Below are 14,293 nucleotides of genomic sequence, written 5' to 3'. Positions count from 1 at the left end.
GAAATTATTGTTAAACGGTTGAACGATAAAAGTTCAAAAAATGTTAATATAAATGAAAACATACCGATTAATTTATGTAGCATAAAAGTTTCTATCAGAACCTGTCCTTATCCTGAACACATGGTTTCATGCCAATTAAATGTCCCCTTTTCATTCGTTGACAGTTATTCAGGTTTTGAATCTGCAAGCTACCATTGCAAGCCTTACATTTTTGTGTGTGCTCTAGAATATGTTATAATAAGAGTATTTACGTTGCGCAATGTAAACAAGCATGAAAAAATGCAACTTTTAAACTTTCATTACACCTCAATGAAGCATTGTTTTTTACTACAATGTATATGTTTACTAGCGCTACGTGGTTACCTTAAACATCGTATAATAACTAAGGCTCAAATTATGGCTAAAAATTAGACTTATAAATACCATACAGATTTTCTGGAAAAGAACTAAGATAAAAAGATTTTTTTTCAGGTCGAAAACACAGATTTTATTATGGCAATTAGAAATTGATCCTGACTTGATCAAATTTGATGATGATGATATTTATTTTGTAGCTCGACAACAGGAGGAATAAAAATCCACTTGGCGATGCGGAATCTGCAGAACAGTTGAGCATCAAGGAAAAATTTGAACGACAATTGCAACAAACAAAGGTAACAACGTCCAGCCCAAACTGAACCGTCTATAAACGGATAGAATTAGAGTTTTCGTAAAAGGGATCAGAGACAAATACATGACAATGGTACTGGACATTGAACGGGCGTAATCCTCTTCTGGAAACTTTGTTAATGAGATCCGATGGAGATTAGAAGGCGGCAAAATTAACATTCTCTGTGACCTTAAGTATTTCTTTAACCAACTTTTTGTAAAACAAACATTATCAATAAAAACCATTTCTTCAAGATAATGATTTTTTTTTTGAAGTATTTGTTTACCGGTTTTACCGGTAATGAAATTTTCATTACCGAATAACCGGTTAATGAAAATTTGGCACGGTAATGCAATCCCTAGTCCTGGTGCATTTACATCTCGTGGATGTTTCTCTCGAAATCGCTACTAAACATCTCATACGTCTGCGAAACATCTTCTGCCGTCAATATAAAAAAAACTGGATGAAATGAGTTTGTCCAAACGCCTTATTAGGTTAATTTGAGAGCGGATTCGAAATCCTCGAAATAGGAACTCGCTTCTATCCAGAGGAAGCTGAGGACACGGAAAATGGGATGATGACGCTTGCTTCTCGATCCAAACACATGTAGGCCGGCATCAACAGTACTTTAAACATAGATCTCAAGCCTTCAATCGATACTCTGTTCCTTTATAGCTAATTAAATTCAATAGAGTACTATACACAAACACCGGTTATTTAGCTTTTTTCATGCAAGCAGTCTCAAATATAATTTTTTTTTATACATTCCTCAATCACAAATAATGCCCATATGGAGCTATAACTGGAAGATGTTATTAGATTACTTCCACGACTGCGCTTATGAACGGTTCCAACGAGAATCACACTATTTAGAGCTACAAATGTCATTAAGACAACAGATTCAACAAACTGTTCATATTGTGAGCTATGCTGGATGGAACCGAAAACGGTATCACGCTGTACTGAACGAAAAATGTGATTAAATGTATCATGTGCGGTTACGATTAATATGTCTGCTGAAAATTCTAACAGGGGAACTAAAGGAACAAGCCGTTTTTCATATTCTCCATATCTCTAGCTAACGCTGATATTAACGATTAAGCATACAGTAGTTTTCTGAAACATATCCTGTACGACGGTTCTCTGTTATCCGGTCGAAGAAAACAATATTTGATTGTAGTTTTACATATTTTATATTAGTGAATGGTAAACAATGAAATAAACTCTTTCGCTTTAAAGCAATATTGATAGTCCTGAAAAGGACTAGATTTGATTTGTCCTGTTTGGCGGACTCTGTTGTATGATGTGGTGTTATAGTCGAGCGTAACAGTTGTTCACTTTTATGCAGCGGTAGCCGTCATAAGGATAAAGTCATCAGAAGTAAAGCTAACAGACAGCTTAGGAAATATTCGAGAAATAATCTATGTCTGAACTTTACCACGAATGGGGAAACGTAATCTGGATGTTTCCGTTTGAAGTTATCAGCTTAAAAGTCAAAACCGCCGCTTGTTATTGTTTCAACAAGCACATTCACTACTATTGTAGAAATCGTTACCAAATTTATACCGATGAAAGAAACCGATGGCAAAATTGACGCAAGGTTTCCAAATGTCATCTTCGCGAGAGCCGATCTGTTAGCATTCAGCATTCCACAGTATTCTCGATTATTTTTCGTTGAAACTGGCTCCACTTCCGCCTCCACAGTTTATTTGGTGCAACAAAACCGTTGGTAAATGAAACCGCAAGTCTGACAGGCTTCGAAGAAACATCCTTGTTTGATTCGGAGCTTTTGTCCACTTTCACTTAGCTATGATTCTTTCAATAAACGATTGACAATAAACTTTGAGAGCTCCTTCACACGAGAGTCAGCAACAGAATAAGGGTTAAGGTATTGTATTATAGAGACTTTAAACTTTTGCAGTTCATTCGTCTCTAGCCTTGAGAAAGGCCCTTTGAAAACTCTACTCTACTCTACTCCAGCACTACCACCTCCACCCTCCTGCCTTGAGAAAGGCACTCGATCCCTCGCCGTCCAGCTCGTCCAGCAACGATGTTGTCCAGTCGGTGTCCACACAAAGAAAGCAACAGAATAACTTGGGCGAAGCCGATTTATAATAGTTTTGTTATACGGAGGCATCATCCCAAGCACTGCCATCAGTTTGAATAAAAGGGCGTCATAGTGATATTATTAAACATTAGTAAGTGTTCGTTCGTTCGTTCGCACGCACGCAGTATTAGGAGAAGACACAGACCGTAACGGTACGGAACGAAACAAAACAAAACAGGGAAAAGCGCTGAAAAAGCAGCAGAGGAAGCAGAGAGATGTCGGACAATAACGCAGCTACCGAGGCAGTCGGCGAGAGCCCGTTGGCGGCACCAGCCGTGGGCAGTGAGAAATCGCCGAAAAAGGCAGGCGGCAAATCAGCGGCGGCAGCAGCAGCAGCGAAGAAGCCGAAAAAGCCCGCCAACCATCCACCGGTTAACGAGATGATAGTGGCCGCCATCAGGACGCTGAAGGAGCGCAACGGTTCATCGCTGCAGGCCATCAAGAAATACCTGGCCGGCAACTACAAGGCGGATGTGGCGAAGCTAACTCCGTTCATCAAGAAAGCGCTGAAGAACGGTGTCGTCAAGGGCCTGTTTGTGCAAACGAAGGGCACTGGTGCGTCGGGCTCGTTCAAGATCCCCCCAAAGGCCAAAAAGGAGTCCACCGGGGAGAAGAAGAGTGGCTCGTCGGCTAAGAAAGCACCAGCAGCAGCGAAAAAGGGTACCGCTTCCGGGGATAAGAAATCCAAGAAGGCAGCCGCCGAGAAGAAGCCGAAAAAGGCTACCGCTGCTGCTGGCAAGAAGAAAGCTGCCGCTGCTACCGGGGAGAAAAATACAGCAACCGCAGCCAAAAAACCGAAAGCTGCTGCTGCTGCTGCTGCTGTGAAGAAGGTGGTGGCCAGCGAGAAGAAAACCAAGGCAGCGAGTGCCAAGGCTGCCAAGAAGACCGGCAGTGTGAAGAAAGCTGCTGCTACCGCCCCGAAGCAAAAGCCAACGAAACCCTCGAAAACCGCCGCACAGAAACCGAAAACGCCAAAGCCAAAGAAAGCAGCAGCAGCTCCGAAAAAAGCTACCGCTGCCAAAAAGTGAACAACGTAGCCAGTAGTAGTGGTCCGACTAAAACAACAGCACAACACGAGAAATCAAATTCAGTCCTTTTCAGGACTATCAATATTGTTTTAAAGCAAAAGAGTTTATTTTATTGTTTTCCACTTATCATAGAATATTGTGTAAAACTACAATCAAATATTGTTGTTTACTTTCGCATTTTCTTCGACCAGGTGCAAACCGTCATATCCACGGCTAGAGATGTCTAAATTTTTCGTTTACTCGATTATGGATCAATCATCGTTGGGGCATTTTACAATAATCGATTCATTCGAATATATATATATTTTTTTTGTTTTCTTTCGATAACAGGAGTAGGTTTGTTAGGGGTGGTGGGTTCATGAAAAGCAATCGATTGGGATGAAGTGTGTTCGGTTGGATTGAGATTGATTTTTAGGTTTCTTCCTTGAAGATACCTTTCCCAGGGAGGGAGGACTGTCCATCTTCAGATGATTCAGCATTTAGTGCAGTGCAGTTTGTACTGCCAGGCGCGATTCGCGAGGACGGCGGTATGGTGTCGACATCTGGATACGACATCAATTTGTATGAGGCAACAAACTATTCTCTATCAGATTAGTCGGTCCGAAGGCAATTTTGAATTGTTAAAATTTGTATGAAATTTTTTTCTTTGCATTATTTAATTACTTGAAGTACGTTGTTCTGACCATAATTTAAACTATTTTCTACAAATTTTAAGATATTCTCACCAAAACTCACAACTGTAATGTAAAATTATTTTTATACACAATTTTTGTATGACATTTTTTCATCGCTTGCAGACAAAAGTAATTTTCATTTACATAGAGTACTACTTTGATTTGGGAAAATAATTTTTATTTTAAAAATGTGTTCATTTCTGCTACAAACACATATAGTCATGCAAACTCCCCCAACTTGTAATACGAAGCTCAATGCCATCTAATCTACGCGAATAAGTAGTAACACACACAAAATTGCAACATTGGCAACAGAGTGAGAGTGAGAATTACATCAAATATTTAAATGTTTACAACTAATTTCATTAGTGTATCCATCTGATCACATGGTGTCTGGGACGAGACACTGCCAATACAGGGGGAACCCCCGCCGCTGATTGGTTGATTTTTGTAAACAAACCAATTCTACACTGTTGCCAATTTTGTGTATGCTTCTACTTATTCGCGTTGACGGCGGAATGGTGTCGACATCTGGATACGATGTTAGTTTGTATGAGGTCAGCTATTCTCTATCAGATTAGTCGACCCTAAGGCAGTTTTAAATTGCTTAACCCTCCTGTACTCGCGTGCAAAATCATAACACGTATACTCGCGCACGGTGTCACAGACCGAAAATTGAACTTCTCTGTAATGTTGCTATTGTGTATTTTTCAGGCTTCGTTGGCATTTATTTGAAGAAGAGGGTATGATTGAATGAAAAACTCCAAAAAATATGTTTTTGTCGTCTTTATTAAGTTTTAATAGTCATCTAAATCAGCCTCCTCAAGACAGAGTAATTTTTGACACTCCAACACAAATAACGAAATTCGAATTTTTCACTCTTGTTAATAAAAAGTAAGCAACTGAACATAATTCATGGAAGTATAAGGAGCTATAAAATAACATAAAAGCGTATTAATAGATTGTGGTTTCATTGGAGTAAGAATCAGAACATTGCATAACTGCATGCTCGAAACAAACATATTTTTTACATTTCATGCAGTTGTTGCGTGTTTTTCGGGTCTTTTATCGAAGAGAAGAATGTATAACGACCTTTTAGATAATTATCAGATGATAAAGATTTTGGAATATAAAGTTTGCATATTTCTAATATTCTTATATGCTGTATTCTTGGTAAATTAAGAATTAATGCTTTTTTTTAGATGGGGCAGAAAAAGATTATATAAAAGGATTTCTAGGAACTTCCTTTTCTTTTTCTTGTTTTCTTGTCGATATATATAGATGTATAGTGAAAAACGTCGTAAAACTCGAGCTAGTGCTCTGAAAGTTAAATTTTCATTTCTCAATCTTCGGCAATGGTTTTGTTTGTATTGTTGAAAGCATCGTTATTTTTTCGACACTGATGCCAGACAAGATCGTCGAAACAGCTATAAAAACCACTCAATAACATGTTATTTCTGAGTCATAGCGTTTCATGTAATTAAAATCAATAGAATAAAATTGTGTTGATATCAATACAATTATTATTTCTACGTTTAATGGGTCTATAATGTAAGTTCTAGCAACTTTAACATTGGGTAAGAAAATTGTATTGTAGAGCTCGGAACACCGCCTATGCTTTCAAAAACAGTAAACGGAAAAGTATTACATTCAATCAAAATGCCTCGGCCAACGAAGAGCGTTAAGGCTCTCCAACGTGAGTATGTGAAAACAATACGATCAACGAAGGAAACATTAAGGAATTATCCACATCGAGTTACTATGCGGAAGAACTTGTTAATACCAAAAGGGCCCCAATTCGCATGTCTTATAAATTTGCTCATGTTACGCTCGCGTATAATCAGAATTTTACTTCATATACAGATACACCTTCTATACATATTTATATCCGCAATTGTTCGTGGGAACATATCGTTCGTACATTTTACATTTACAGTATTGAATTGTTATTTTTATTTTCAAATTTATTCAAAGACTCGTGTCAATGTAGCGCCACACAGTCTGATAAGTGAATTGATCTATTTACGTGTGCTTTGCTCTTCTCTCACAAACACTATTACCCAATTTTTACACGTGGGTTTACCTATACTACTACCATGGCTAGCTTCCACCTTCACCTTAAGTAGAGGCAAAGAACAAAATTGGCAACCGCGTAGAAGTGATTTGTTTACAAAAATCAACCAATCACCGGTGGGGGCTCCCCATCTATTGGCTGGTCTCGTCTCAGACGCCACGTGGTCAGCTGGATACACTAATGAAATTAGTTGTAAAAATTGAAACATTTTATGTAGTTCTCAATTTCAATTCTCAATCCCGCTCGAATGTTTCTATCGACAGAAACACGAGAATATACTGTATATGTTACTATGTGCAACGGTTTACAAAATACAATCGAATACAAAATTAAAAAAAAAAACCAAACTAACAAACAAACAAAAAATACAAAATGAAGGTTCTCAAATGGGGATCAACACTAGGGTAGGAGCCTACCTGTTGGTCTCAAATGTTCCTATCTCACGCCTCCACGAAGATCATATGACGACATTTTTAGATCGGGCGTGAACTGGAAACGGGAGGTTCTCAAATGGGGATCAACACTAGGGTAGGAGCCTACCTGTTGGTATCAAATGTTCCTATCTCACGCCTCCACGAAGATCATATGACGACATTTTTAGATCGGGCGTGAACTGGAAACACACACCTGGTCTTGGCTCCGAGAACGGGTGTCGAAAGTGGCTAAGTGAGGGGGTGCGAGCGAGTCAGAGCGCTATATCTCTCCCGGGGAAGGCCTCCCGGGTCATGGAGGCCTTGCCAACCCGCTGTCTCCCGGGCAAAGGAGATACACCCAGAAAATGGAGCTACGTTCACGAAGAATACTCAGAATGCGATCGCCCGAGGAGGGTCCCCGAACTGGAGCTGGTCCTGGAACGGGCGTAAGAGCGAGCGGCCAGCGGCTGGAGGGCGATGTGCAAGAGCGGGCCACCAGCCGGGTTCAACCCGAAGAGCTACCGCCACACGGAAACAGCAGCCATCGACATCACCAACGAAACGCTGCGCCTACGAGGCGTGTTGCGACTGTCAGACGACAGTCGTCCACACTTGTGGGTACTACTAGGCGACGGATCATGTGGACACATGAAATGAATGAATTCGTGATCCGCGCCTATTACATCTGCACTGCTTTGGAGACGGACATGAGCGGTCGCCCTCGAATACTCGCAATGTTCGAGGAAGCGTATCCAGAGTTCGTCGGGAGGCTTGACCAAAACGCGATGAACGCGAGGCGTAGAGCGATTGTACGCAACAATATGCTCTCCCAAACGCAAGTCGACGAGATCAAGCAGCAGGTGCAGAGAGAACTAAGCTCCAGAACAAGCAGAGCAAGCGATGTGTCGAGACGAAGTTCAGTACGGCTGAGCAATTCATTCGCGAGTGGGGCACGCGAATCAGCACCAGTGGAGGCCACAGTACAACAACCCCCTGAGCCGGAAGATCCACAGCCAGATCAACAACTACTACGCGATCTGGTCTTCCATTACGACGAGGCGATCTCACAGTTCCGCGACACGGACCCTTTGTCGCGCCCCAGGATCCCGAAGTTGCAGCATTCCCGCAGGCTGACAAGTGCAGTAAAGCTCATGAACGAGCACGTTCTTCCGCTGCACTTGGTTGATGCTGAGAACATGGAGGAGCTGCAACTGAAAGTTTACTGTGCTGCTGTGGCGACCGCCAAAAGTTTAGGATACCGTATTAGGCCAAGAGGCGGACTGCTCCAACATCTCCGTGAAAGGCGTGAGCCTCCATGGCGAAGGAGATTGGAGCAACGGATCCTAAACAAGCGCGCCGCAATTGGAAGACTGATGGCGTACAAAAGAGGCAGCAGATCGGCGAAATTATGTCGCCAAGTTGCTGTGATCGTGCGGCCTACTGAACTTCGCCAGCTGGGAGCTCACCAGCTGACGGAAAAACTCGACACACTGGTACAGCAATTGAGCGTCCTAACTAAACGGCTGAAACGTTACTCTGACTCTGCAAAGCGCCAGGAACAAAATCGGATGTTCAGAGATAACGAAAAAGCGTTCTACGACCACATTAGCGACGAGAAGCCCGACTACCGCGAAGGTTTGCCAGATATTAGCGATGTGACGAACTTCTGGGCTGGTATTTGGGAGACCCCAGTAGAACATCGCGACGGGCAAATGTGGTTAAGACGGGAGGAGGAGAGTTGTGGTGAAATTGGAGAGATGCCAGCTATCATCGTCGGAGAGAACGATGTCCGCGAAGCCTCGCGGTACCTGAGGAACTGGGCAGCACCGGGCCCCGATGGTGTCCAGAACTTTTGGCACAAGAAGCTGACCGTCGCACATCCAAAGATAGCTGAGTGCTTCAACAAGGTGCTACGTGACCCACACAACCTTCCTGAATTCGCCACCCGTGGCGTCACCTTCCTCCTCCCGAAAGACAGCAACACATTGAACCCATCAAAGTACAGACCGATAACGTGCCTATCGAGTCTGTACAAAATACTGAGCAGCATAATTACCGCCAAAGTTTCTGCTCACTGCGAACAGCATCACATCATCGCAGAAGAGCAGAAAGGATGCAGGAAAAATACGCATGGCTGCAAAGACCAGGCCATCATCGACGCAGCCATAGTCGGCCAGGCGGTATATAACCAGCGGAACCTAAGTATGGCCTACATCGATTACAGGAAGGCTTATGACTCCATACCTCACTCGTTTCTCGTCCGGGTATTGGAGCTCTACAAAATTGATCCCGTCGTCGTTAGGTTCCTGCAGCATGCGATGAGGCAGTGGAGTACGTCTCTGCACCTCAGTGATGGGGAAAATGTGTTGCAGTCTAGAACGCTGCAGATAAAGAGGGGGATATTCCAAGGCGACTCTTTCAGCCCGCTTTGGTTTTGTCTGGCACTGAACCCCCTCAGTAGGACGCTCAATAGAAACGGTCATGGCTATAAAATAAGGTATGGCGACGGCGCCCACGAAGAAGTGACCCATACCTTTTACATGGACGATCTCAAGGTCTACGCTGATTCACGTCAGCGTCTAGGTGTAGCTATCCGGGTTGTCGAAGACATAAGCAGGGACATCTGTATGGAGTTCGGCCTCGACAAGTGTCGCTGTGTCCACCTGCTGAAAGGACAACTTACCGAATCCGGAGGCTACGAGGTCTATGACGGCGAGTTTATAAGAGACATGGTTCGTGGCGAATCCTATAAATATCTTGGATTCCGACAGCTCACCGGGATTCGCCACTCCGACATCAAGACGGAGCTGCGAGACAAGTTCTTGAGTCGAGTGAACTGTGTCCTGAGGACTTTCCTCAACGCGGGGAACAAGGTACGCGCGATCAACACATTCGCGGTTCCCCTGCTGACCTTCAGTTTTGGTGTAGTCAAATGGAGCAAAACTAACCTAGAGGACCTTGAGAGGAGGATGAGGAAAGCATTCAAAGAGGCCGGAATGCACCATCCTCAATCGGCACTGGAGAGAGTTTCACTACCACGCAAAGAAGGGGGACTTGGAATCGTCGACATTTCTGCACTGTGTGTTGCCCAGGTACGACAACTGCGCGAGTACTTCGCAGAACGCGCCAACCAAAACGCGCTATACCGGGCTGTCTGCGCCGCCGACAGAGGATACAGCGCTCTGCACTTGGCGCAAGCGGAGTACCAACTCAACTGCAATCTGCAGACAGTGGAGGAGAAGATTGCAGCTTGGAAGCAGAAGGCAGTGCATGGTGCCCACCCCCATCAACTGGACCGGCCACACGTCGACAAGGCCGCATCTAATCTGTGGCTAACGCGTGGTGAACTCTCTTCAGTAGTAGAAGCCGACATGATAGCCATCCAGGACAGGATAATGCCGACGAGAAACTGCAGGCGGTACGTCTGGCATCAAGACGTTGATGACATTTGCCGGATGTGCCATCAACCAGGTGAAAACATAGAGCACATTATGGGAGGCTGTCCCGTTTTGGCCAACGCAGCCTACACCGAGCGCCACAACAACGTGGCCCGTATTGTTCATCGACAACTGGCGCTCCAATGTGCTCTACTGGAAGACAACGTACCAAACTACCGGTACCTGCCTGCACCTGTCCTGGAAAATGACCGTTTCAAGCTGTACTGGGATCGCACTGTTCTGACCGACCTCTCGATCCACCACAACCGCCCAGATATAATGGTTTACGACAAGAGCGACCGCAAAGTCACCATCATCGATGTCGCTATTCCACTGAACCAGAATCTGGAGGAGACCCACGGTCGCAAAATCTGCAAGTACCGACCATTGGCCGTGGAGCTCAAGGAACTGTGGGGGCTAAGGGAGGTCCCAAGAATTGTTCCAGTCGTTCTCTCTGGAACTGGAATTATCCCGAAGACACTTCTGGAAGCGCTAAAGGTGTTGAACATCGAGAAGGAATTGGCCGGCATCCAAAAGTCGGTCATCCTTAGCACCTGCGCGATTGTCCGACAATTCCTCGGTCAGGACTAAAACAGCACGAGCATGCAGATACGTGCATTCCGCAGAGCCTAGTCCCCCTTTGGCATTCAGAAGCCCGGGGGCAGGTGAAAATTCTGGCTAGGTTCGCCTAGTTAAGAAGTGAGATAAGTCTGCCAAATGAAAAAAATCGTTTGTATTATTAAGCCAATTGATATGCGAGTTGGTATGTGGTGTGAGTCAAGGTTTTATTTTTGTTTGTTTGTTTTTTTTTTTTTTTTTTCAAATGAAATGTAGTTGTGTAGGTGGTAGTGTGGTGGTGGTTTTTTTTTGTTAAGAAACTAAAATTGATAAACTCTTTTGGTGACAAACATGTTGTGGTCCTAAAAAGGACCGTTTTGTTTTGGGGGTATTTGTTAACCTCCAAACCCGTATAGGGTACGTCCCTGACGTTTCAGCGCGTATACGACATCCATAGCAGTCACTGTTTTACGCTTGGCATGTTCGGTGTAGGTGACAGCGTCACGAATAACATTCTCCAGGAATACCTTCAGCACTCCTCGGGTTTCTTCGTAAATCAGACCAGAGATACGTTTGACGCCCCCACGGCGGGCTAGACGACGGATAGCGGGTTTCGTGATACCCTGGATGTTGTCACGCAGTACCTTGCGATGACGCTTTGCTCCTCCTTTACCGAGTCCTTTGCCTCCCTTGCCGCGTCCAGTCATGTTGGTTAATGGGAAAGAAAGTTACTGACGAAAGCACAGGCGCTTGTCGATCTGAGCGTCGAACGAGTATAATGAAGAAAAAAATCACGCGCGCACTATTTATACCCTCTCGCTTGGGTGCATCCGCACACGATGCTTGGTCGTGATTGGCTACAGCTGTCGGCACCACTATACATCCAAGTATAAAGAGCATAAAAGCTACGTACGGACATTTTTTCCAACATATTGCTACCTCTGCTCTCGTACCGTGAGAACCTCGCTCGCTTCGTTGAGAAAACGTAGAACGTATCGTATTCGTATCGCCCGTTGTAATGGCTCGTACCAAGCAGACTGCTCGTAAATCTACCGGTGGTAAGGCACCGCGTAAGCAGCTAGCCACGAAGGCAGCTCGGAAAAGCGCCCCAGCCACAGGAGGTGTGAAGAAGCCTCATCGCTACCGACCGGGAACCGTTGCTCTGCGTGAAATTCGTCGCTATCAGAAGTCGACCGAATTACTGATCCGCAAGCTTCCGTTCCAGCGTTTGGTTCGCGAAATTGCCCAAGACTTCAAAACCGACTTGCGCTTCCAAAGTTCCGCCGTTATGGCACTGCAGGAGGCAAGCGAGGCATATTTGGTCGGCCTTTTCGAAGATACCAACTTGTGTGCTATTCACGCAAAACGCGTCACCATTATGCCAAAGGACATCCAGCTAGCACGTCGTATCCGAGGAGAACGCGCTTAAACGAGCCATTTTTTTAAAAATACATACAAAAAATTAACATCGGTCCTTTTCAGGACCACTACTCCTATTTCTGCGAAGAGAGTTACGCATAAAAGTTTTCTCCAACAGAATAGTTAGAGTTTGTCCCCAAGGGTTTTTTTTTTTTCTCAAGGCCAGAAACGGCAACTCCCTGGACAAGAACGACAGAGGTTCATGAATGAATCTGCCCGGATACTACCCTAGACGTGAAATTTGACAATGTGTTGACAACAGTGTTTTTGTAAATAGTAGACTAAGATGTTTGGTCAAGTAGGTAGATTTATCAATTGACATGCACAGAGCTTTGCATCGACGAAAACAACACATGCGCATGCGCGGGACGGCCTCTTCTTCATCCATCGCCGACTTCCAAAGTGTATTCGTTGCTCAGGACCAAGCAGCAAGCGCCTGTACAGACACGTGCATTCCGCAGAGCCTAGTTCCCCTTTGACATTCAGAAGCCCGGGGGCAGGTGAATATTTTGCCTAGTTTCGCCCAGTTAAGAAGTGAGATAAGTATGTAGGAAAAAAATGTACCTTATCTAAACGAACTACTATCCGAGGAAACCCGAACGGGTAAGTAATAACAATATACAATAACAATATATATTTTCAGTCCATTCGCCTCTAGTTAACAACGCGATGGGATTTACAACTTAAAGATGTAGAACCCCTAGGTTGATCACTTGAAATGTAGTATTATTATTATAATGCAAACAAAATTAAGAAATAAAGAGAATTTATGTCAAATTAAAAAGAAAAAAAAGTCACCATGGGATTTCATTATAAACTCTTTCGAAATAGTTTTGTCGTCCTGAGAAGGACGGTTTTTTATGTTTCTTGTGTGATCTCACAGAAAAGAACATTTAAGCTTTCTTTTCGGTCTTCTTGGGCAACAGAACAGCCTGGATGTTTGGCAGTACTCCGCCCTGAGCGATGGTAACTCCGGACAGCAGTTTGTTCAGCTCCTCGTCGTTGCGGATGGCAAGCTGTAGATGACGGGGGATGATGCGGGTTTTCTTGTTGTCGCGGGCGGCATTGCCAGCCAACTCGAGCACTTCGGCGGCCAGGTACTCCATAACCGCGGCTAAGTATACTGGTGCACCAGCACCAACCCGCTCGGCATAGTTACCCTTGCGGAGCAATCGGTGAATACGACCGACGGGGAACTGTAGACCAGCACGGTTGGAGCGGGACTTTGCCTTTCCCTTAACTTTTCCTCCTTTGCCACGTCCAGACATAGCTGCTTGTGTTGTCTTGTCGATGCGATAGAACCACACTGGGGTACGGTTTGAACGAGAATGATATCTTTTTTTACGGGGTCCGGACGTTTTGTACTCTAGCGGTACACGCTCACAGGATAGAGACAAATCGGCAGACTCAGCCAAAGGGGCGGGTCTAGCGAGATGAACGAACAAGCGGTCAAAGGCAAAAAGAGCGTGAAAAAAACAAAATTATTCAGTACGATTTGTTCGCTCGTCGAATTCACACGTAGTTCTTACTAGCAAACACGATGGCACCGAAGACTAGTGGAAAAGCCGCCAAAAAGTCCGCAAGGCGCAGAAAAACATCTCGAAAACGGACAAGAAGAAGAAGAAAGTCCGCAGGAAGGAATCCTATGCTATCTACATCTATAAGGTGCTGAAGCAGGTCCATCCCGACACCGGTATCTCGTCGAAGGCGATGAGCATCATGAACAGCTTCGTCAACGATATCTTCGAGCGTATCGCAGCTGAAGCCTCGCGTCTGGCCCACTACAACAAACGTTCCACCATCACGTCCCGGGAAATTCAGACCGCAGTCCGTCTGCTACTACCCGGTGAACTTGCCAAGCACGCGGTTTCCGAAGGTACCAAAGCGGTGACGAAGTATACCAGCTCTAAGTAAAGAGCTGGTCCCGAAGGCGT

At 44.6% G+C, this 14,293-nt stretch overlaps 4 protein-coding genes and 1 pseudogene across 4 annotated transcripts in view; 3 read left to right on the top strand and 2 right to left on the bottom strand.

The window, feature by feature from the left end:
• Positions 1-2,876: 2,876 nt before the first annotated feature.
• On the top strand, positions 2,877-3,869 carry LOC129779599 (histone H1B-like). Its single transcript, XM_055787166.1, has one exon. The coding sequence runs from the start codon at positions 2,972-2,974 to the stop codon at positions 3,782-3,784; it is 813 nt and encodes a 270-aa protein (XP_055643141.1). The 5' UTR covers positions 2,877-2,971; the 3' UTR covers positions 3,785-3,869.
• A 7,366-nt stretch (positions 3,870-11,235) lies between these two features.
• LOC129774396 (histone H4) lies at positions 11,236-11,699 on the bottom strand. The gene has a single exon (XM_055778128.1). The coding sequence runs from the start codon at positions 11,645-11,647 to the stop codon at positions 11,336-11,338; it is 312 nt and encodes a 103-aa protein (XP_055634103.1). The 5' UTR covers positions 11,648-11,699; the 3' UTR covers positions 11,236-11,335.
• Positions 11,700-11,877: 178 nt separating this feature from the next.
• Positions 11,878-14,293, top strand: part of LOC129774031 (uncharacterized) — a 4,325-nt gene continuing 1,909 nt past the window's right edge. Inside the window, exons 1-2 of the mRNA XM_055777727.1 lie at positions 11,878-12,361; positions 13,936-14,235. Of these exons, the coding sequence (XP_055633702.1) occupies positions 11,959-12,361; positions 13,936-14,235 (703 nt within the window). The 5' untranslated portion in view covers positions 11,878-11,958. The remainder of the gene's footprint in view (positions 12,362-13,935; positions 14,236-14,293) is intronic.
• LOC129778804 (histone H2A) lies at positions 13,218-13,699 on the bottom strand. Its single transcript, XM_055785914.1, has one exon. The coding sequence runs from the start codon at positions 13,625-13,627 to the stop codon at positions 13,253-13,255; it is 375 nt and encodes a 124-aa protein (XP_055641889.1). The 5' UTR covers positions 13,628-13,699; the 3' UTR covers positions 13,218-13,252.
• Positions 13,900-14,280, top strand: LOC129778805 (histone H2B-like; annotated as a pseudogene).

Source organism: Toxorhynchites rutilus, chromosome 3 (assembly GCF_029784135.1).
Source record: "Toxorhynchites rutilus septentrionalis strain SRP chromosome 3, ASM2978413v1, whole genome shotgun sequence".
In the NCBI taxonomy this organism is placed as follows: domain Eukaryota; kingdom Metazoa; phylum Arthropoda; class Insecta; order Diptera; family Culicidae; genus Toxorhynchites; species Toxorhynchites rutilus.
Note: the sequence above shows the minus strand (reverse complement) of the source record. Positions and strands in the feature narration are given on the sequence as shown.

What these genes read in the sequence shown, in the direction of transcription:
- LOC129779599 (XM_055787166.1), top strand. Translation starts at nt 2,972, where the DNA reads ATGTCGGACAATAACGCAGCTACCGAGGCAGTCGGCGAGAGCCCGTTG.
- LOC129774396 (XM_055778128.1), bottom strand. Translation starts at nt 11,647, where the DNA reads ATGACTGGACGCGGCAAGGGAGGCAAAGGACTCGGTAAAGGAGGAGCA.
- LOC129778804 (XM_055785914.1), bottom strand. Translation starts at nt 13,627, where the DNA reads ATGTCTGGACGTGGCAAAGGAGGAAAAGTTAAGGGAAAGGCAAAGTCC.